The sequence below is a fragment of the Polyodon spathula genome, chromosome 14 (assembly GCF_017654505.1).
Source record: "Polyodon spathula isolate WHYD16114869_AA chromosome 14, ASM1765450v1, whole genome shotgun sequence".
Taxonomy (NCBI): Eukaryota; Metazoa; Chordata; class Actinopteri; order Acipenseriformes; family Polyodontidae; genus Polyodon; species Polyodon spathula.
Genome location: NC_054547.1, coordinates 36,623,758 through 36,646,576, shown reverse-complemented (window position 1 = coordinate 36,646,576; position 22,819 = coordinate 36,623,758). Strand labels below are relative to the sequence as shown.

The 22,819-nt window shown below is 38.6% G+C and overlaps 1 protein-coding gene across 2 annotated transcripts; it reads left to right on the top strand.

The window, feature by feature from the left end:
- Positions 1-1,647: 1,647 nt before the first annotated feature.
- On the top strand, positions 1,648-22,813 carry LOC121327160 (2-phosphoxylose phosphatase 1-like). 2 transcript variants are annotated; one of them, XM_041271005.1, is made up of 7 exons: positions 1,648-1,963; positions 2,475-2,746; positions 5,269-5,400; positions 14,906-15,067; positions 15,867-15,993; positions 19,847-19,986; positions 20,846-22,813. In XM_041271005.1, exons 2-7 carry the CDS (start codon positions 2,737-2,739, stop codon positions 21,775-21,777), a joined length of 1,503 nt encoding a protein of 500 aa, XP_041126939.1. In that variant the 5' UTR covers positions 1,648-1,963; positions 2,475-2,736; the 3' UTR covers positions 21,778-22,813. The 2 variants fall into 2 exon arrangements, with proteins under 2 accessions (XP_041126939.1, XP_041126941.1); XM_041271007.1 differs by lacking the exon at positions 2,475-2,746.
- Positions 22,814-22,819: the final 6 nt, after the last annotated feature.

The following is a 22,819-nucleotide window of genomic DNA, read 5'->3' as shown; positions in this document are numbered from 1 at the left end:
AATCAATGCATGTGTTACATGGTTAAGCTTTCTTTGCATTTTATTTATTTATAGCTTATTGATTATTTTACATTGATGTTTTTTTTAAAGCAAGTGTGAATGTGTGTAAGAAACTCGTGTTATAATTGATGAATTAGTCCAATTGTTTGTAGCTGAATACTTTACAAAGCTTCATTAAAAAAAAAAAAAAAAAAAAAAAACGGGGTGTGGTGTTAAGGGGTCAGGATAACAAGCAGTCTGTGTGAGCATGGATGCCAGGCTGGGATGTAGGCGCGGTGGTAGGGTATTTTGAGAAATTGTTTAGAAACTGTAGCGTATTTTGTAGCTCATGTGTTGCCGCTGCTGCTATATTCTTAGCCTTGCACCGGCTCTGCCTGTAGTGAGAGGGGTAGGAGGAGATCTAGAATGGTTCCCATGTGATACAGTCAGCACTCGGATATCCGTTACCCAGATACATTTCAGTTGTGTATGTACCGCTCTTGCACTGCCCCATGGACCCCTGACCAACTAAACTTGTCTGTCTCTGTGCTTCTGACCTTGCTCCTTCCATTATGCACACTCTCAACCTGTCTCTGGACTCTGGCTGGGTTCCTGCTGCCCTTATGCTTGCCCGAGTTACACCGGTACTCAAACAACTCTCCCTCGACTGGGCTGACTTATTTAATTTCCGTCCCATCGCCGATCTCCCTTTTATCTCCAAAACTCTCCAAAGGGCTGTAGCCAGTCAGCTGATGAAACATCTCATGGATAATAATCTGCTCTGAATCTCTACGTCTAGCTTCCAGCTTCACCACAGCACTGAAACTGCTCTGCTCCAGATTGTGAATGATCTCCTGCTCAATGCTGATGCTGTGCTCCCTCTGTGCTTGTCCGTCTTGACCTAACAGTCGCTTTTGACACATTGGATCATAGCATTTTTCTTGACCACGGTATATATATATATATATATATATATATATATATATATATATATATATATATATATATATATATACTATTTTTAAGATCTACCGAAAAGCATATTTTACCTTTTATAAATAAAAACATTGAACTCCGTCTTTGCTTGCGGTATGCTTTTCTTGTTGTGTATCATTCATTGCGCTTTCCCAGTAAAAGAACCTGTGATGTTAAACTATGGCAAAATTGGCAAACATGAAATTGTAGTTGCTCTTTGTAGTGCTGGCGTAGTTGGATTACGACACGGTGATGGCTTGGCCTGGGTTTAGTTGTCCCCGTACACTATCCTGGTTATATGCACTTACTTCTCCCCCGTCACACATGGGAAGCTTTTAAAAGGGGGCAGTGTGTACCCTTTCGATTTAAACCCCCAACCCCCCCCCCCCCCCCCCCCCCCCCCCAAAAAAAAAGAATACAACAAATGCCTCGCAAAAATTGAAAAATAATCCATTATATAAATGCAAAAACAGTAACTTGAATGTATTTGTAGCGTATCTAGTGTATCAGGTGTTGTTGGATTCTCCTAATAGGAAAAGAATGGGTTCCTAGTCTAAATACGTATCCAGTATAAAGATTAATTGCGATATTATACTTGCTGCCATTGACGCCATTTTCCATCGCAGTGAATTTCTCCTTATTATTGTCGACAGGTCACGTGGCTCTCGATTTGCACATTAACTTGTCTGCGCAGTAAATACTGTGATCCCTAATCTGCTGTCTAATGTAAGGACGTTTAAATTACGACCACAGCTGCCGCACATTGCGTTGGGATATATCAGTTTTGTGAATACTGCATAGTGTAACTAGCTTACTTGACTGCACTTACAATATTTATTCTAAAGGAGGCGCAACGGTCCTAAAAAAAAAAAAAAAAAAAACCCAGACACACAGATTAGTAGCCTGCTGCACATTGCCATAGCAAACCGGTTCAACGAGAAAAACAGAAGGAGCAACAGCAGGCAGCCGATTCTCAACTTCGTATTTAATGTGTTCTCACTAGCAGAAGGTAAGGCTTGACGGTTGTATTGCCTCAAACCATTTTGTTTTTGGGTTATATATTCGAAACAAGGTTTGGTCTGTTCTCAGGTTCTGTGCACCGAAATCAATGGCAGTGTTTTGTGTATGTCGCTGTAGTAGGAGATGTGGTTTACTCAGACGAGATATGGAAATTGTTGTAGCTAGTACATACACTTAGATTTCTCAGTCGAGTTGTAAAACGAATATCAAGATATCAAGTAACGAGAGGCTTATATATTTAACTCGCAGTCTTTCGCGCGGCATTTGTAGTTAAAAGCTAAGTGGTTTTATTGTAATGTAATATAAGCTTGGTTCTACTGAACAGTCAGCGGTCGCTTTGTAAATTCCAGTTTGTGGTACTGCGTACATAGGGTACGTTATGCTGGATCATAATCGTGTTTTAATTTTGGCCTATGTATATTTGTTTTTGAATTTTGAAGCTGCTGTTTAAATGCTGCCTCTGATAAACAGAATATTAACACGATGTTATTGTACTGTAGTACTGCCTGGAACAGCCCCATCACTCGGACATCCTGACACTGTAGGGCTGGTGACGAAGAAGTTCCACTCCCTTCGTGAATTGAATGGCGAGTCCAGGTTTTGCAAAGGCTGACAAAGTTCTTGTAGAGTTTGTGTATTGCGAGGCAGGTCCAACATCATCTGAAGTAATATAAACATTTTAACAACTTGAAATACGAAAGGAAATCGAAGAAGTACACCCCGAACGTGAATCGTTTTGACCATTTCCTTTAAGTACCTATTATGCACGAGGGTATGTATTCTGTATGCATGCACATGCGATAACATGCAGGTTATCTCAGAAAGTATGCACTGTGTATGTGTGTGTGTGTGTGTGTATATGTATATATATATATATATGTGTATGTATATATATATATATATATATATATATATATATATAATATAACATGTGTTGAGTTTGTATCATTACACAGGGGCAATATTGGTACGTGCCTATAACACAATATGTCCCCAGCCTACAGGGACACATTCGAGCCACGGAAGAGAATTTAACGTGATGACTTTGAAGGGTCAGACAAAACGCCACCAATCAGAGAATTGCAATCTACTGAAAAGCTCCCTTGCGCTGCACTGCAATGTGTGTGGATTCATGTTGTTTTGACTGTTGAAGTAACTGCATCCTTTAAAATAATTCTGTCACAAAAATCCCAGTGGTTTCCTTTTAAGGGTGTGTTCCTCAGTTCCTGCAAAGCAAAATGACAGGCCAACAGCAGCAACCAGTAACAGTGATCTGCGCAGTTACAATGGTCCTTCAATCACGGCTATACTGTTTTTCCTAAGGGAAAGAGGGAGGTCAAAGATCTTGTATTTTTAAGGACATGCTGCTTGTCTGACTTGAGGTGGAATGTCCCGTTTGCAACACCCTATTCATCTTTTCATACAGCACAGTCTGCCATGATAATGTAACAGCATGCTAGATGTCTTGTGATGGATCAGATGGGTATAGCAGTGCTCAAAGTATTCATTTCACAGCTCAACCAAGGGATTTCATTACTTAAGCAAAAAGGACTACAATGTGGCTTCCCTTTTATAACAAATATAGCCACTTGGCCTGCCACCTACATTTAATTGTTTCCTGGATAAGGCATGTGAGATTAGGTATTATACCAGGGGGGGGGGTTTAAAACACTGCAATCCTGTGTTGACAAGTAGTCACACTTAAAGAGCAGCTGATTTGTCTGGTCAGGTGAATAATGATCCCTGTCAGGCAGCAACCACTTGACAGCATGGCTATGGCTCTGTGAACACACAGCAGGAGAAAGAAGTTTGCTCTCTAAATGTCACTGAATTGCTAGTCTGAATTTGAGGCAATCTCTTGGTAAACTATGATAGCGACTGTGATTGTCGTTTGCCTGTTAATAATCGTCATTGTACTATATTATAGAACAACCCAGTCCCTTCATAACATATGCCTGATGGGAACTATAACTGTATATGTCTGTGTGGTGCTGTTGGGGGATTTTTGGATATTCCTTAAATGTATATTCTTGTAGGAGAGTAATATGAAAAGTGATGTACTACTGTACATTGTGTTATTATTGTATCATTCAGCATGCATCCTTCTTAGCAACTTGTTTTCCCTCGACACAACTTCACCTCAGTCCATGTTCTGTCGGCTCCTGTTCCAGTGCTGAGAGTAGACTGCAAGAATCCTATTGATTAATGATGGAGCCTATTTCTAAACTGAAGTAGGCAGTTTGAGAACGCAGAAGCTTAATTGCCAACACTGGCGGCGTCTTTTGAGTCAGGACCAGATAACATAAGGTCGTTTTTTGGAAACCGAGATAAATGTACAGCTAAAATTACCTGATCGAGATGCATTCCAAGTACGCTTTCAAGGTCAACCGTCACATTTGTAGGCCTACCACAATTTGTTGCAGGAATCTGCACTGATCTAAGCACTGTAAAACAGGTCTGTGAGGTCAGAGTTGGCAGTCCCACCTCACAAACTGTCTGTGAGGTCAGAGTTGGCAGTCCCACCGCACAAACTGTCTGTGAGGTCAGAGTTGGCAGTCCCACCTCACAAACTGTTGAGAAAGCAAACTTTTAAGTGGTTTGTTTTGAGCATTTATTTTTCTGACAATTTTGCTTTTTACAAGAAAAAGCAGCACATACTGGAGAAAACAGAATATACTGTATGTAGAGTTTGGATACCTAGAAATAATTTCTGCACCACAGTCTGTATCATATTGCTGTTGCAGAATATGCCCACACAAAATGGCCCCTCAGCATACTGTGTACGTTCTACAGAACAGCAGCTAGGTCTCCAAATCATTGCTAATGCAAATTACAGTAGTAGTTAAGTCAGTCACTATGTTGCCTAAACATGTAATAGACAACATCACTATATAAATAAATAAATAAATAAATATTTTAAACCAGTCTTGCACTTCAATAAATGCAAAATTAGAGCAAGATAATGGGTAATATGCATTTTGTCAAAGAGCTTGTTTCGAGTAATGAGTATACTATGTAAAGCCAGCCCCTGGGAACGAAGCACAAGGTTTCGGATTGAACATCTCCTTCTGCTTTGGCTATCACTTGAGGAATTCTCTGGTATTACACACTAATTGCACGTTAGAGGTACATTATGGGAACTGTATAATTTTCAAATCTGGTATTGGATGTTTTTGTATCTCCTTTGTGCATGCGTAGATTAGTGTGTTTTTTAAAGAAGCCCTTGCTATCCCTTAGAGCTGTCTGTGAAGTACAGTAGTTTAATCCTTGCCTCTGCCTGTGTTTGTTTTTCAGGTGAAAGGAGTCGGCAGGTGAAAGATGGCATGCTAACAGAGACAGACAGAATAATGGTTGCTCGAAATCGTTTTATTTTCTTGCTGGCTATGGCAGCTCTGTTGGCAATCCTCAGCCTTAGTCTTCAATTTTGTGAGTACTTTTTATAACCCTACGTAACAGTTTATGTTAGGTACCACAACGGTGACCACATTAAACATACAAAGACATCTGGTAGAGATTATGAACAAAGTAAAAACTTGTGCTGTAAATATCGGGAACAAAAAGTGCAGACTTTGGCTGTTTCTAAAACTTCCTAAATTAGGCCAACAAGCTTTTTCTGCTATACTTTGTAGAGGCTGCAGTGATTTATTGATTTTCATGGTTATGTTTTTTTTTTTTTTCTGTAGAAGACGGTGTTTCTTTTATTGCATACATTTCATTTCTTAGTGCACTGAAACTGGTTTGTCTCTGTTAAAGTATTCGCAATTTGTAGGTTAAGTGTCCTTGAAAAAAAGATTAAATAACCTGTTTGTATCTTTCTATTAGTGTTCTAACAGTACCTGCTATATTAAAACACTGGTCTGTCCTTTTTTTCCTTTCCCCTGAATTAATAGAGCAATTAACTCATGCAAAAATTGAGACACTGGGGTTTCACTTCAGCTGGTTTGTAAAAAAAAAACAAAAAAAAAACTATGCTGTAGGAATACATTTCTTGTGAAATACCAGAGGAGTGCTACTGAATGATGCAGACTCTTGGAATATACAATATATAATTTATATATGCTACAGCCTTACCAATGCTGATATGCTTTTAATTGGCACATTTTGTCATCTGCCTATTTTATTGGCTCTGATGCATTCAAGTGGAAACCAGTAGAGATGTAACATTAAGCATGACATTCTGAATGACTTGCAATGAAGCAGATGATCTTGAATACAGTCTGGGTTACAATTACTAATTCTTCCACTCACGACTGTATTAACTAAATCATGTGAATAATTTTAAACCAAATAACTTTTAATTCCTGCAATGAGTATGCTTTATGCTTTGTGAAACTACAGTACCACCATAAAGATAGTTTGCTATAGGCATAGGCTGCAAGTAACACAAACAGTAGCTATGTAGCTATATGTCTTGCAGATAACTTCCAGCCACTTGCAGTTTTTCTCTTTTTGTGTGATGGAAAGTTAAATCTGTGTTTATTTTTGCTAGTGTGTGAAAAAAAAAATGATGTAAAAATAGGATATACTGTATTCGCACTGCAGCTGCCATAAGTTTAACTTGCAGACATGCATGTGTACTGTAGTTTATGGAAAAAAAATGAAATGGCTTCCTTTTTAAGCATAAGTGCCTTTTGATGTCTAGGAATTGCATTCTAGTTAGCCACAATGAAGAGCATTTGCCAGGGTTTGCACAGGACCTGCTAATAATAATGCAGGTAAACACAGTTTCTTTTTTTGTTGGTTTTGCAGACAGTGCCATACTACTACAGTAAAAGTGATCAGCTGTTATTATCGGAGCAGTCAGACCCATGCTAAATCTGCACTGAACTGCTAAACAAAATAAACTAGTGCAGTTCTCTCACTAAACATTTCAAAGTCTTTGAAACTGGATTTCTGAAAGAGTGTGTACATCCAGCATAAGTTATCCAGGAATGGCAGATGCACATCCATTGAGCTTATAGAATGAAAGCTGTATTGGGCAATCTTGTGCTACAGCAACACGGATATTACATGCTATAACATAGAGCTGAAGTAATTGGATTTCTTGCCTGGGAGAGGAATCCGTATTTTGATTGGAGTCTCAAGGCACAAATAGTTTTCCCATGTGCTCAGACTGAAAAGAAAATGCCTCATGTCTCGCAGCAGCCTAGGGCAACCCAGCACAGAGAAGCTACATTTGAAAATAGCCAGGAGAACTGTTCTCTCCAGAGAAGAATGTGAGCAACATCAGACCCAGCCTCCTGCAGAATCTTGCATGGTGAGATGATAGTTGATGTTGGAGTTGCTTCTTTGTGTTTATTTTAAGTTTTAGCTGCCACTCGATTGTCCACATTAAATGTTGCTTTACAGTAAAAAAAAAAAAAAACATTGATCAATACAACCTTGATTATCAGAAACACCCTGTTTTCAGTATCATAGCAAAATACTTTAGATAAGGTTTGCAAGAGAAATAATAACTTGCGTATGTTAGACCACTTTTACAGTATAGATACAAATCGTTCTGCGTGTTTGTATGTTTTTTTTCTCCTATTTCCTTCTACTTCTCAAAACCAGTAAAAAAAGAAAAGGAAGACCATATTGATTATGAATAAACCAACATCCCTGCCAAAGCTGGTTTCCATTACTGTGGCGTCCTTCTGAAACTCAGTTTAACAAATATAAGGACATGTACTAAATTACTGACTCAAAAATGAGAAGCATGCTTGTGCATTAATACAAAAATACAACTTGTAAAACTTGCAGAGCCCTTTTCACGATGTTTGTATTGTATGTTAACATGGAGAGCAATTGCTCATTAATGAAAATACTCTATCAATAAATACTCTACTCCATGAGACATTTGAACCTTGTGATCTAACAAAATAACCAAATCTATCTATCTACGTACGTACATACATTGTGGCAGGTTTATGAGCAGTGCGGACGGAAAATGTGTGTTTGTGGCAGGAAGAGAATTAATATCTCCCGTCCAAACTAAATTGTTAATTGTTTTATTGTTTAATTATTACCTGCACCTGGTTCTTATTGTAAATTAGAGCCAGGTGTAGTGAATTAAAGGAAAGCAGTCAGTCTGCTCAGGGCTGCTGTGTGTGAAGGAGCCAGATTGATAAGTGTGCTCAATTGTATCAAAGTTACCATATACTGTAGCAAATAGAAATGCCGGCGCTACAAAGACGCCTCGATCAATTCCAACACACGAGGTGCTTCGTCCCAGGAAAACAAATTGAAAGAAAAAATACTTTGTATGATGTTTCCATCACTGAAGAGTCAAGACAGCAACTCTCGCTTAATGAAAACCGTACACCCCAAAGTCTCCCTCAGTTATTAATATTTTATTAATTTTTACCTTCTTTATTAAATATTAATTGAGAGACACTTTGTGGTGTACGTTTTTCATTAAGCGAGAGTTGCTGTCTTCACTTCACCAAGTGATGGAAGCATCAGCTTTTAAATAGTACACCAAAATCAATAATTCAGAGACTGTTGCTTTTGACAAGTTTAAATGTTACTTTCAGAGTACAAAACTAACAGTACATACGTCAGACTCCAACATCATTACTGGTCGGAGTTGAGGTGCGACCAGTTGGAATTACGTTATTTACAATCTTGAGTCTTTATTGGAAAGTCATAAAACTTGTCAAACCTTTTGTCTGGCATTCTAAAATGTATCTCCTTGTCACATACCCTCTTCTCTCTAAATGTTTGAAATTCTCTTTCAGGTTCTCTGTTGGTTAAGAGGATAGATGTACCAGCAATGTCGTCTTAGATTTTTTTTTTAAACCTCTTGGATAATGCGTTCACCTGATGGCAGAATAGATGTGACCATTAGAGCTAAATTCACACTTTATTAATCAGGGGTGGAGTTCACATGCCAAAATAGTGTGTGTGTGTGTGTGTGTGTATATATATATATATATATATATATATATATATATATATATATATATATATATATATATATATATATATATATATATATATATAGTGTATGTGTAGCGATATCACACACACGCTTAGAGTTTGGTAAAAACTGCTACGAATATATTTTTCAAGTAGTAAAATTTATATAATCATAATGTAATACAGTTCCTCATGGTTGTTCTTTTTGAAAAATATTTTTAAAGATGGCATGTTGTCAAAATGATATATCATTTTTATTTCTGAGACTGAAATGATCTGTGCTGAGATTGCACTGCTCTGTATTGTGGTAATTCGATTTAGACATTCCCCTCTAGCATCTTGCCACATTTAATAAACTGATAACTGATAGTTTGTTCAGTCCCTAGGCACATCCTGTTGTGTGTGCGTGCGATACAGCTTAGCAGTTGTTAGAAGTACTGTATAATGGCTTTAAACAAGGGGGTTTGCTTGAAGGGGGCGGGCATTTGCAGGCATTTTGTGTCTTATCACAAAATGCCTGCAGAGTGACTGTTTCTGTACTTTTCTTTACGATTTTTGTAATCTGAATGAAGACCAAACAAATTAAGCAATCAGTTGGATAGATAGTATTAGTGAACAAGGTTTTACAATAGCCTCAATTGCAGCAGTTATAGTTCTCCCCATTTATCGCTGTTATACAAACACCACATAGACTTGAACTGAAAGGTCTTTTTGAACTTCCTAGCTTGTTCTGTTACAGTTTCAGTACACTATGACTCTGCATCAAAATCACACGCCTGTATGTGTATGCAGGAGATAACTATTTTAAAAAGCATGTGCCTCATTGTAATTGCCTTGTGTACAAAATAATAAAAGAAAACATCCCAGGAACAACAGCTATTCTCAGTTGTAAGATATTAAATACCGAACGTGCTCATTGCATACTATCACTGAATGATTTGTTTCCTCTTTTTTTATTTAATGCAAACAAAAATGAAATATTCCAAATAGTGAAAACAATAGTGAAACCCCCCCCCCCCCAATTATTTAAATATGCCTAAAAATACAATTGTAAATGCAGTACTTCTTTCAGTGCACCTCAACATGTAGGAAATAGAGCATATCTCATTACAGAATTTCTGTTCAGTCCAGCATGGATGGCTTGGTGTGTAAGTTGTAAAGAGAATCGAAGCCTCTGTTTGGTTGTGGGAGCTGCCTGGGCTTCACGTAGTGTACTGTTCCACATGATTGCGGTTTTCCTTGCTGCTTGTGTGAACCCATCATATTGGGGATCGGAGATACGACTACAGTACGGTTCTTTGTGTAGCAAGTATGTGCCTTGTGTGTTGAAAAGCCTGTTGCAGCCATACTGATGTAGTGTTATTGGACTTTTTAATCGGTGGGCGAAAGGGAAATTGTTTTAAGGGGATTGTGGCAGGCTGGCGAGTGGATAGAGGCCCAGAGACAGACTGCAGTTCAAAAAAATAACTATTTTATTATAAATAAACACAAAATGAAAGGGCACAAGGGCCAAAACAAAGCAATTTAAACACAAAAAAGATAAAAAGCAAAACTTACAAAAATAACAGTTTCCAGGCTGGGCAATGCCTTCACTGGATTCAAACTTTCTAAACAACCCAAAAAAACCCAACCTGCTTCCTCAGCTCCCTCTCCCCCCAAATGAGAAGCAGAGGCCTCCTTTTATATCAGGTGGCTGGGCGCTGATTGATCGTTAATCAACCTAATCAACTAATCAACCCCAGCCACCTGAACATAATAAACCCAGGCAGGTAGGGGAAGTTAACCCCATCCCTGCCAATTTAAAGGGCAGAGCTTTGCTCTGCCACAGGGATAATTTAACGACTAGACAAATATTATGATGAACATTAAATGTAATTGGGTTTGTGGAAAATGGAGTTGGTTTTAAAATCACATTCGCTGTATTAAACCAGGTTTATTATTTTGTATTCCACGACTAGGGGAAAAAGCTGGGAGGGGAAGTCAGTTTTTTAATAAAACTCCAAGTGCTGGAGATAGTTAAAAACTATTTGCCAGTGCACAAACCCAGGAAACAGATGAGTTAGATTGCGAATTCGTAACATTTGAATAAGCCTATATAGAAAAGACAAAGTTTCACTTGACTGCAGCTCACATATTATGCCTGGTGTTTACTTTTATCAAGCTTTAGAGCTATTGGTTCAGAATATAAAGACTTCCTAGTCTTAGCATACAGTCACCCCTTTCATTGGCTAGCAGGTATGGGCTGGGAATATCTAGTTTATATTGTAGTGAAAGTGTGCTTTGGAGTTGTAATACTTTCCCAAGGAGACAGGCTAGGTTTTTGCTCTCTGGCACTTGCTGGGAAGTCTGAATATTTAATAATTTGTGCAGTTTATTTCTTCTGACGTGTTTTAGCAATGTTTTAAATCAATGTATATATATGCTTTGTTATACAGTGGCTTGCGAAAGTATTGACCCCCCTTGGCATTTTTCTTATTTTGTTGCCTTACAACCTGGAATTAAAATGGATTTTGATTTGGATTTCATGTAGTGGACATACACAAAATAGTCCAAATTGGTGAAGTGAAATGAAAAAAATAACTTGTTTCAAAAAAATTCTAAAAAATAAATAACAGGAAAGTGGTGCGTACATATGTATTCACCCCCTTTGCTCTTAAGCCTCTAAATAAGATCTGGTGCAACCAATTACCTTCAGAAGTCACATAATTAGTTAAATAAAGTCCACCTGTGTGCAATCTAAGTGTCACATGATCTGTCACATGATCTCAGTATATATACACCTGTTCTGAAAGGCCCAGAGTCTGCAACACCACTAAGCAAGGGGCACCACCAAGCAAGCGGCACCATGAAGACCAAGGAGCTCTCCAAACAGGTCAGGGACAAAGTTGTGGAGAAGTACAGATCAGGGTTGGGTTATAAAAAAATATCCGAAACTTTGAACATCCCACGGAGCACCATTAAAGTCATTATTAAAAAATGGAAAGAATATGGCACCACAACAAACCTGGCAAGAGAGGGCTGCCCACCAAAACTCACGTACCAGGCAAGGAGGGCATTAATCAGAGAGGCAACAAAGAGACCAAAGATAACCCTGAAGAAGCTGCAAAGCTCCACAGCGGAGATTGGAGTATCTGTCCATAGGACCACTTTAAGCCATACACTCTACAGAGCTGGGCTTTATGGAAAAGTGGCCAGAAAAAAGCCATTGCTTAAAGAAAAAAATAAGCAAACACGTTTGGTGTTTGCCAAAAGGCATGTGGGAGACTCCCCAAACATATGGAAGAAGGTACTCTGGTCAGATGAGACTAAAATTGAGCTTTTTGGCCATCAAGGAAAACGCTATGTCTGGCGCAAACCCAACACCTCTCATCACCCTGAGAACACCATCCCCACAGTGAAGCATGGTGGTGGCAGCATCATGCCGTGGGGATGTTTTTCATCGGAAGGGACTGGGAAACTAGTCAGAATTGAAGGAATGATGGATGGCGCTAAATACAGGGAAATTCTTGAGGGAAACCTGTTTCAGTCTTCCAGAGATTTGAGACTGGGACGGAGGTTCACCTTCCAGCAGGACAATGACCCTAAGCATACTGCTAAAGCAACACTCGAGTGGTTTAAGGGGAAACATTTAAATGTCTTGGAATGGCCTAGTCAAAGCCCAGACCTCAATCCAATTGAGAATCTGTGGAATGACTTAAAGACTGCTGTACACCAACGGAACCCATCCAACTTGAAGGAGCTGGAGCAGTTTTGCCTTGAAAAATGGGCAAAAATCCCAGTGGCTAGATGTGCCAAGCTTATAGATACATACCCCAAGAGACTTGCAGCTGTAATTGCTGCAAAAGGTGGCTCTACAAAGTATTGACTTTGGGGGTGAATACTTATGCACGCTCAAGTTTTCTGTTTTTTTGTCTTATTTCTTGTTTGTTTCACAATAAAAAAATATTTTGCATCTTCAAAGTGGTAGGCATGTTGTGTAAATCAAATGATACAAACCCCCAAAAAATCAATTTTAATTCCAGGTTGTAAGGCAACAAAATAGGAAAAATGCCAAGGGGGGTCAATACTTTCCAAGCCACTGTACATCATAATTTAAGAGAAATGACATATGGGCATATGATCTTAATGTGTAACTACTGTCAGTACTGGACTGTGTTGGGGTGGGGGGGGTGGGGTTGAAACTTGAATTTAAATAAAAAAAACTCAAAGAAAAAAAAAAAAAAAAAATTAGTTAGATATTTAAACTTTGCGGTCCATTTATTCAGTGCTTGTCAGGAGCGTCAGGTTAATATAAAACTGCGAGGAGGCTGCAGTCCAAGGTTTTTTAATAAAATTACCACTGAATTGCAAAAGTGACAACGTTTTCTGTTGAAACAAGACTCTTGAGCCGACTAGAGACCTGTGGCTTACGGAAAAAAATTGTAATGTCGGACCTGGTCTGACATGGGACCTCAAAGAGTTAAAATTATAGGGCCTAACTTGTACAACAATGTGTACTAAACCTACTGTAGTGTTTACTGTCTCATTCTGCTGACTGATGCAGTATTGTGATGGGGTCTCTAGTCTACAGTGTACATCCACATCAGCAGCCGAGCACACGGTAGGGGGTGAAAAGGATATTTCATTTTCTTTTTCTTGTCACTAAACTTTGTGAAAGAGTAAAGCAGTCCCATGCTGTGTCTGATCAAAACTCTGAACCTTTCTATCAGCAGAGTCCACATGCCAGCATGCCAGCGATTCAGCAGCACACACATCTGCAAGTGAGCTTGCACACCTAAAAGGGGACCTTTACATTCAGTGGATGTTGTGTATAGTATTTGCCCTTTTATCCAGTTGCACCCCGATTTCTACTTCAGTACAATGGCATAATCCAGTTCATTTTTTTTTTCACTAAGAAAACTATGACTGAAACGTTGGATGGAGGAAGCTTCCTGACCTTTTTGTTGGTTTCATCTCAATGGTTAGGAAGCTCTTGTCTGTCAGCACTGAATTTACACATGCTCTCCTCATACAGAAAAGCTGTTAGCGTTGTCGTGGAGATAGATTCACAGTTTTCGAGCATGTTGCCAAGAAAAGTAGATGTGAAGCTGCTGTGCTTTTAAGAGGCATCTTGCCCTTACGTTTTGAGAAGCTGTAGTATGTGTCTTCATAACACTTCATTGTAAATGGTCAGCTGTGTGTCATAGAGAATATAGTAGTTGTGAATTATTATGCTAGGGACCTTTTTGGAGTGATAAATACAAGTTTCCTAACAGAGCCAGTGCACACAGTATTTTTCATGCAAGATGTCTGTTGAAATATACAGAATGATCTGTAAATGTTTACTACAGGGTCTTGTGTGACTGAATAATGGTTCCTGGTAATTTCATCCGTACCATATCTTAAAATGATATACAGTACTTTGTATATTAATTGATTGCATTGTTGAGCAAAGAATAGTGCTGAAGTAATCTGGGGAGGTGGGGTGGTAATTAGGCATACATTATGTACTAAAGCATACCGCTAATGTTCATTATTCATTTATGATTAAAAAGGCAGGGAATTTCTGAGTGAAGAGTGAAGCTGAACTGATTACACGTCCTGCAGTTTTGGTTCGAGACATATGTCTACAGTACTGATGTCACTGATTTCAAATTGTATTTCAGATTGCAAGTAAGAACGGCAAGCTGTAATTATACTCTCTTTTTCTGTAACTAATGTGATTGCAGCTGGAAACTTCTTATTGGCCATTCATCTAAAGCAAACCTCTAAAGTACATGAGCAGGTGTTCACCAAGCATTTGCCAATATTATTTATTGTTTAACAAAACTGCACAACATTACTTTAAAATTGCCAACTGAAAAACAATTATATCCACTAAAGTACACTTGTTTAAAGGTAGTTATGATCTTGTTGTCATGGTAATGGGATTTTGTATGTGTTTTATTGTTTTTTTAAGGGGAGTATACAACAGAATAGACACCTTTTTATGAAGTCTGTTCAGCATCACTGAGCTATATTTTTGATATGAAGTATATGTTTTTTTTAATAGTGCACTTGATCCCTACAACACCACTAAGAGAAGATCGAGAGAATGCGAAAAGCAGGAAAAGGATAATCCCAGTACCACTCACTGAGCCGCCAGAAATCGATCCGGTTTATGAAGCCTATGCTTACTGTAACATCCCCAATAACACAGAGCGTGGCATGGAAGGTAAATATATAGCAGTACAGTTTTCACTTGCTTCCTGGGCTGGGGTTTTGCATTGGGTGTTTGTTCAAACTGATATTTGTGCTGCAGGTGTGAATAATGAGAAGGATTCATGCTTTTATGCAGCGTTTAATTCTACGTGTTTAAATATGCTTATGACTGCACTACGTCTTTGCACTTGTCTACTGTTCACATAAGTGGGTCTAGTATGTTTTAATTTTATGTAGACATGAAACTATATATCTTGACACACTATAAATACATAGATCCTATCTTGCCTTAGAAGATGCACATTGATGGCAGGTTTTAAACACGCTTTCATTTAAACACAGCATGTAAGAAGGTTGCACAGTTGTAGCCCTTTTCAATACCCCATTTAAATTATCTTCCACATTTTTTGTTCTTCATAATTCTGTGTTCAAAAGGATCTCTATTTTATTTTTTTGTTGTCCCATTTACATTCTGCATTAAGTAGAACAGGCTATGTTTGCCCTAATTACAATCTATTCAGTATGCTTCTCATCACTATTACAGCTGTATGGAAACAGGTTTAGCTTGAAGTAAAAACAAAATGATTTACCTCAATTAGGTTTACAAGTAATTGAATGTTAGAATCTGTCTAAATGTCAGTTTTGTTTTTTTTCAAGTACGTGTGGAGAATACACTTAGTGGAAATACAGTACTTAAAAAAAAGAAAAACAAATGTATGTAATTATTGACTTACATTCTGGCCTGTCTTCATTATTCCATGATTAAGAGGCAATCAAGTGTTAAGAATGGTGTACATGTGTGTTGTTCTTAGGTCACAGTCCGCCTGATTACAAGTTACTGTCTGTCCAAGTGATGATCCGCCATGGTGACAGGTACCCACTATACGCTATTCCTAAAACCAAGAGACCAGCTATCGACTGCACTCTAGTACCCAGCAGGTGAGTGCTCATGCAGTAATCGATAGGGGGTCATGCAGTCGGAAGACAGAAAAGCAATACAGTAGATGCAGTGCTTTCAGCCAAAAAGCTTGGTTCACTGATTTGAAGGGGGAAGGACATTGTGTCAGTACAATTTTGAATTGGTTACGATAGTGTGGTTCTCAAGTCAAAAGGTGGCACATGCAAGTTCTGCTGGCCACATTCTGTGCTTCATGGGCAAATGGAAAGTATTCAACGGGTGATTTTTGTGCATAGTTCAAACAAACTTATCGTTATAATCGTCTGTGGATAGTGTGAGTAACTTCCTAATCTGAATTGTTGTTGCATTGAGACTACTTTTGCTTTTAACAAGCAGAGGCTCAAGCACAGCCAGTGTTCTTTACTACATTCGGTATCAGTGTATTAATAATAGGGAAAAACATTGTAAAAAAAAAAACCTTGCACAATATGCACACACACTCAGTATTAAGGTACTGTTATTGTTATTATTCATGTGGACATTTGCTGGTGCTTTAAACTCTAAAAGGCTGACAAAGTAGCCAAAGGACTCTAATGAACTAGGTTACATATCTGTGCCTAAACCGGTAAAAACTGAAGTAATAAGATATTATTTAAAAGTGACATTTTAGACTTCATTGTAGTTGTATTTCAGCTCATTGAAATAAAATATGTTGCTCTAATTTCCTATTATAACCACAGTTGTGTCGGTCTCCAGTCGTATATTATTATTATTATTATTATTTGTTTATTTAGCAGACACCTTTATCCAAGGTGACTTACAGAGACTAGAGTGTGTAAACTATGCATCAGCTGCTGAGTCACTTACAATAATGTCTCACCCAAAAGACGGAGCACAAGGAGGTTAAGTGACCTGCTCAGCGTCACACAGTGAGCTGGGATTTGAACCGGGAACCTCCTGGTTACAAGCTCTTTTCTTTAACCACTGGACCCCACTGCCTCCTACACCTTTTCTTGTCCTTTTTAATACACACGCTCCAGCAGTTAGAATCCACATATCATCTTTCATTTTAATCTGATTAGAAATGACTAAGCAAAACCTGCACTGTTATTCTAAAGCCTGGTGCCTGACTCTTATCATTATTAAGTGGACACACTGGCACTGGTGTAGAAAGAATTGCCAAATCTAATACTTGCTTGTTTTCAGATGCTAGAAGCAATCAAAATGCAGCTGGAAGGAAATATGTCAGAGAAACCATATGAAAAGACTGTAATTCTTTTGACAGGAAGATTTCTCTGGACGTTGCCCAGTTTTACCACAATGGGATTATTTCATAGTCTGATTTAGATGTATAAGATATTTATGAAATTCCTCACCAGGATGCCAAAAAGATCTACCAGACCATTTGATTAATGTCAGGCCAAAGCAGATTATTAATCACCAAGCTTTGCTCAGGTGAAACAAGATGGATTTCAGTGTTTCATATTGGCATGAGGAATACATTTTGTGGACTTTTGAAAGTGGGTGTATACACACACTGGCATGACACAAAATGCTAACAGAATAGATTATGATTTTGGTAATTTGTCATTTTAAAATGTCTTTTTCATAATAACTGGTGGAAAGGGGTAAGCTAACCAGGCCAAAATCCCACACAATATTTAGCAAACAAAAAGTATACCCTTAACAGTTATAAAGGACTGCAGTTTCTGCTCGCCTTGAAATGGAAAGTAAAGATCTATTATGTTTTCAGTAATGGTACAGTGAGCTAAGCTGTGACTGTTTGGAATTTAGGATTTGCAGCTGAACAAACTTGCTATTGAAACCCTGCAGCAAAGAGCCTTGACGTTTATATCCACTCTAAGTACGAAAGTGTAAATTCAAAAGACATTAGATTTTTTATTACGTTTCCTAGCAACCCTCTCGCTCATTCTTTTGCTACTTCTAAAAGAAAATAATACAAAGTGTAAAGCACATCATTTAAAAAAAAAAAAAAATAAATAAAATAAAATACTGTTCTTTTATTTTTTTTAAAGCTCTTCTTTATTTTTTCGGCTGTAGGGAAATAAGCCTCGTCCCCTTGAGCCCTCTTACCCACTACACTGTACCATTATGTGAGCCAAACGTTAATTCTCCTGCTAGTTCATTCAGAAAGCAACACGTTCAAGGTTATGGAGCCAGACACATTTAAAAATTACTAAAGTAATTAACCAACATTCAGTAAAGTAAAAAACACACTAAACCACACTTCCTCATGGTATTTTTTTGTTTTTATAAGACACAAAAAAGTGTTTTTTAATTTTGACCACACGGATAATCAATACTATACTTTTGTATATCGGTGGAGTCTTCCAGAATCCATTAGCCCTTAGGGATATGTGGTTGAAACCGCATTCTTCCAGATGTGCGAAAAAATACACAAGATCCCCTTTTCAAACCCGGACATCTCCAGAACTACCAGTGTGCATCTCTGAGTTCATAATAGCAAGCGATGTAGTTACAGAAATTTCACTCCTGTGTCTCTGAATCCCCAATGTTATAATTACCACTTCATTAATGCTCAAGGGCCAGGATTCAGAGACATGTCTAACCTCTATGAAGGCTGAATAAGTGTTTTACAAGCTACACTTTATTATTCACCGAGCAGCAAGAGGAGGGGGAGGGGGGATGATCACAGTGCGCTGCTGTGCCAAGAAAGTGTCAGATTGCAAACCGATTCCTGTTGGCAGCAACATGACTGTATGGAATCTGAATGTGTCCAATTGGGAGAGCCTTTATATATAATATATATATATATAATATATATATATATATATATATATAAATTTGTATGCGTAACTGCATAATTCCTTATCACTCAATTTTTTATGTGCCTCATGCTTATAATCCTTTTTGCTGTGCATTATCAATATAAAAAAAATCACAAATCTCCTTTTTTTTTTTTTTTACCTAAACGTGTAGTGTATTTTAATCAGGTATTGAAAGCTGCTTTTTTGAGGAAGTGTTTGTGCACCCTCTGGTGTTTATCGGACAACATTACAAGCACATGTTATTTGAACAGGTTACCAAATCACATGTGGACTGTGCACTGTCCCCTATAAAAAGGGGTCTGTCTGTCTGTCTGTCTGCAGTGACCACTCTAACTCCCCTAATCTCTATCCTATGCTCCAAATATCTGTAAAGACCACCAAGACTGTCACTTTAGTTAATGTTAGAATCAGACTTTTAAATAAATGTAATGTAACTCCAAAATATAATAGTTTTGCATCATGTCCTAGGAAAAAGACACATACAAACCCTTTTCAAATTCACTAGTAAGAATATTTGGTTTCCAGCACAATACAGACACACACATCTTTGCAAATGTGCATTTCTGTATTCTTTAGGTTGTTACATTCTTTGCTAGCACACAGTGGGGGAAAAAATGTCACAGATAACATATATTATCATACCTATGTACTTTTTAAAACTCAAAACCCTGGCACACTAGCTGCACAGTTCCTTAAAATACATACTGCTTTGTATGAGCATAGTACATTTTTCATTGTATTTCTGCTCTGTTAACCGCGCATGAAGCGACACTCTCGTTTGCGTTTTTTATTATTACCTTTCTTAACTAAAATGTTGTTTTCTTAAGGCTTTATTTCCAGACATGTATTCTGTAGACTGGTAGGCAAAACAGTGTAAGCTAGTTAAAACATGACTGTATGCAGTGTTTGATACCACGCACAGTTTCAAACCTCAGTATTCATTATGAAGTGCGTCGTCTTCTCATACCCCACCCTCCCCCCTTTTCGGGTTGTCGTTTTAATTTCTCAAAACAATCTAGTGGTCAATTTTTTTGTAATTTTTTTTTTTTATTCTAACTTACCTTTTTTTTTTTAATCTATTTAGGAAACCTTCACACCCTCAGCTGGCAGCTTTTCTAAGTCACATGTCCAAAGGGTCCAAGGGCCGCTTGGATAGCGTACTGAGTGGCCTTCCTCGCTTCCCCAGTCATCCTGTTTGTGAGATGGGAGAGCTCACACAGACAGGTACACTTCCATTTCTCAATACAGAACAGCACAGCATGTGAAAGTTAACTCGAAATTCCATGTCGCCAACATCACAGCGGGATTAGGTATCGCAAAATATGATTTTTATATCTGTAGTTTAGTTTTCTAAGGATTTTATTTGTCGTCGATGGTTGGTATCTGTAGTCATAAGAAAAGTGTGGGGGGTAAAAACAATGGTTCTTTATAGCTGAATGTCCTTATCCTTCTCCCTTGGGATGAAAGGGTTGTATATTTCCATGCAAACAGGTTGCAAAGAGCTTGCTGACAGTGATTTGATGGGGCAGATTAAATTTGCTGTGTCTGTTAGTCAATTGGATTGACTCCATGTTGATTAGACTGCTGCAGCATCAAAACATCAAGGCCTGAAAGTCTGGCAAACTCTGTAGTGATCCATTTAGTTAACCCAAGACTTGATAGTCAATAACACAGCCTGGCAATTTTAAACTACGGAGATGCTCCCCATTATTTAAGCACTTGCCATCTGTATTCCTACAAAAGCAAACAATGACTCCTGCTACCCAGCAGAGTGAGGTCTGGAATTTTAAAGAGCAGGCAGAACTAAAACTTATTTACATTCTTGCACACAAATTACCATCTACAGTATCTAGCACGGTGTGCTATTCTGTGGTTAAAGACATGACTACCAGACCAACCTTTTTTTTTTTTTTTCACTACCAGAACATGTTTTCATTGTGATTGCTTCATAATTGTCCTATTGTATTAACTAGTGTTAGATGAAGCCCAAAAACTCTTTTTGGATTAAGATGACCTCTTTGAAATGACTGACCAAAAGCCTATACTTGTCAAGACTGCAAAGGGTCTGTGTTTTTGTTTGTAGGTGTTGTTCAACACCTCCGTAATGGGCATCTCTTGCGTGACGCCTACATAAAGAAGCACACACTTCTACCTAACAGCTGGACCAGCAAGCACCTGTATATAGAATCAACTGGGAAGAGCCGGACCTTGCAGAGCGGGTTGGCCATGCTTTACAGTCTGCTGCCTGAATTTGATTGGCAGAAGATCTACATCCGCCACCAATGGAGCTCCATCTTCTGCTCGAGCAGCTGCGACTGTCCAATGAGGAACCACTACCTGGAGGAAGAACAGAGGAGGCAGTACAGCCTGCGTGTCAAGAACAGCCTCCTGGAACAGACGTACGTGGACATGGCCAAAATAGTCGGGGTACCCACAAGGCAGCTGAGGGCCTCCAACCCTATTGACTCTCTCCTGTGCCACTTCTGTCACAACATCAGCTTCCCCTGCACGCAGAACGGCTGTATTGGCTTGGAGCACTTCAATGTCATCAAGAGCCACCAGCTGGGCGACGAGAAGGAGAGGCATGAAACGAAAGTGTACTACAGGTACTCCCTGCTGGCCACCCACCCCATCCTGAATCAGACCGTGACGCGCATGCAGAGAATCGCAGAGGGTCGGAGCGAGGAGGTCTTTGCCCTCTTCTCAGCCCATGACGTTACTGTAGCCCCTTTGCTAGCTGCTCTGGGGCTCTCCGAGGCCAGGTTCCCCAGATTCGCTGCTCGGATTGTCTTTGAACTGTGGCGGGCCCCCAGGGACAAGAAAAGCCTTTTTGTTCGTGTTCTTTACAATGGCGAGGATGTCACATTCCAGACCTCCTTCTGTCAGAAACACAGCAGACATTCCAGCCAGCCTCTCTGCCCCTTCCAGAACTTCATGAATTTTGTGAAAAAGGACATGTTTGCCATCTTCAACAGCACTAATTATTATGACGCTTGCCATAGGCGGGCATTTTAAGCGATGTCACTGTAGAGTAAAACGGATGTGAAGTTTTAATGCTGTATTGCAACATTGAAATTGGTCATATTGCTTTTTAGAGCTATATTGGCCTTCTTTAAGTGCTGGAAATCAAAGATGATGTATGAGCTGACCAGCAACTGAATTAAAAGATTTTCGATTGTGAAACAGGTACAGCACACTAAATCTTAGTCTGTATCACACACACTGTTTTCATTTTATTGTGTCCTGGGATGCAGGACAGTTTTCTGGATATAGAAATCACGTTTTTATCCTCTGTACTACAAGAAGAGGGACAAGAGAATAACCAGTAATATTCACAGGCATCCCAGGAAAACCATATGGAATAGTGGAATTGGAATTTAGTATTGTGTAATGCACACCACAGCTGTACCAACCTTAAATCATCCATTGCTGCATACGTGCCGTTTATCTGCAGGTCTTCACATTATACTTTAATGGTGTAACTGGGTGTTATGTCCATAAGCTGTAACTAAGTCATGTATACCTTTATGCTCTACTAGATACTATAGAAACCTGGTTAAGATTTATTAATTTTTATTTTGTAAGGGGGAATCACAGGATCAAGTGATAAAACCCTTTTCATAAATGGGAAGTATTTTTTAAATTGTTGTCTCTCTGTGGTTTGCAATAGAACTATAACAGGATCAGATACCTCATTGCCTGCAGGTCCTAAAAGTGGCTATTTAGTGCAATAGCTTTCTAAAAAAACAGAGGGAGAGTTACCTGTTTACTAGAATGTATTTATCACATTACTCTGACTGTACTCCTGAAATGGGTCCTTTCACTCCCAATACAGTAGCTGCTCTTTTATTGGAACAGGCTTTAACCACAATTGATGTATTCAATTGGGAAGACTTTTAAAATCCTGGCTGTTGTGGTCAATGCTGTAGTCCTGATCTGTTATAAGTTGTACTGTATTTGTCATGCTCGTGATTTCATGCATTCCAGCTATCAAGCCATTTTTTTTTTTTTTTTTTTTTTTTTTTTTGGCATTATAATTCATTCCAACACATTAAAA

What these genes read in the sequence shown, in the direction of transcription:
- LOC121327160 (XM_041271005.1), top strand. An exon ending in TGCACTCTAGTACCCAGCAG is followed by an intron (nt 15,994 to 19,846) that starts GTGAGTGCTCAT and finishes TAATCTATTTAG; the next exon opens with GAAACCTTCACACCCTCAGC. An exon ending in GGGAGAGCTCACACAGACAG is followed by an intron (nt 19,987 to 20,845) that starts GTACACTTCCAT and finishes TTTTGTTTGTAG; the next exon opens with GTGTTGTTCAACACCTCCGT.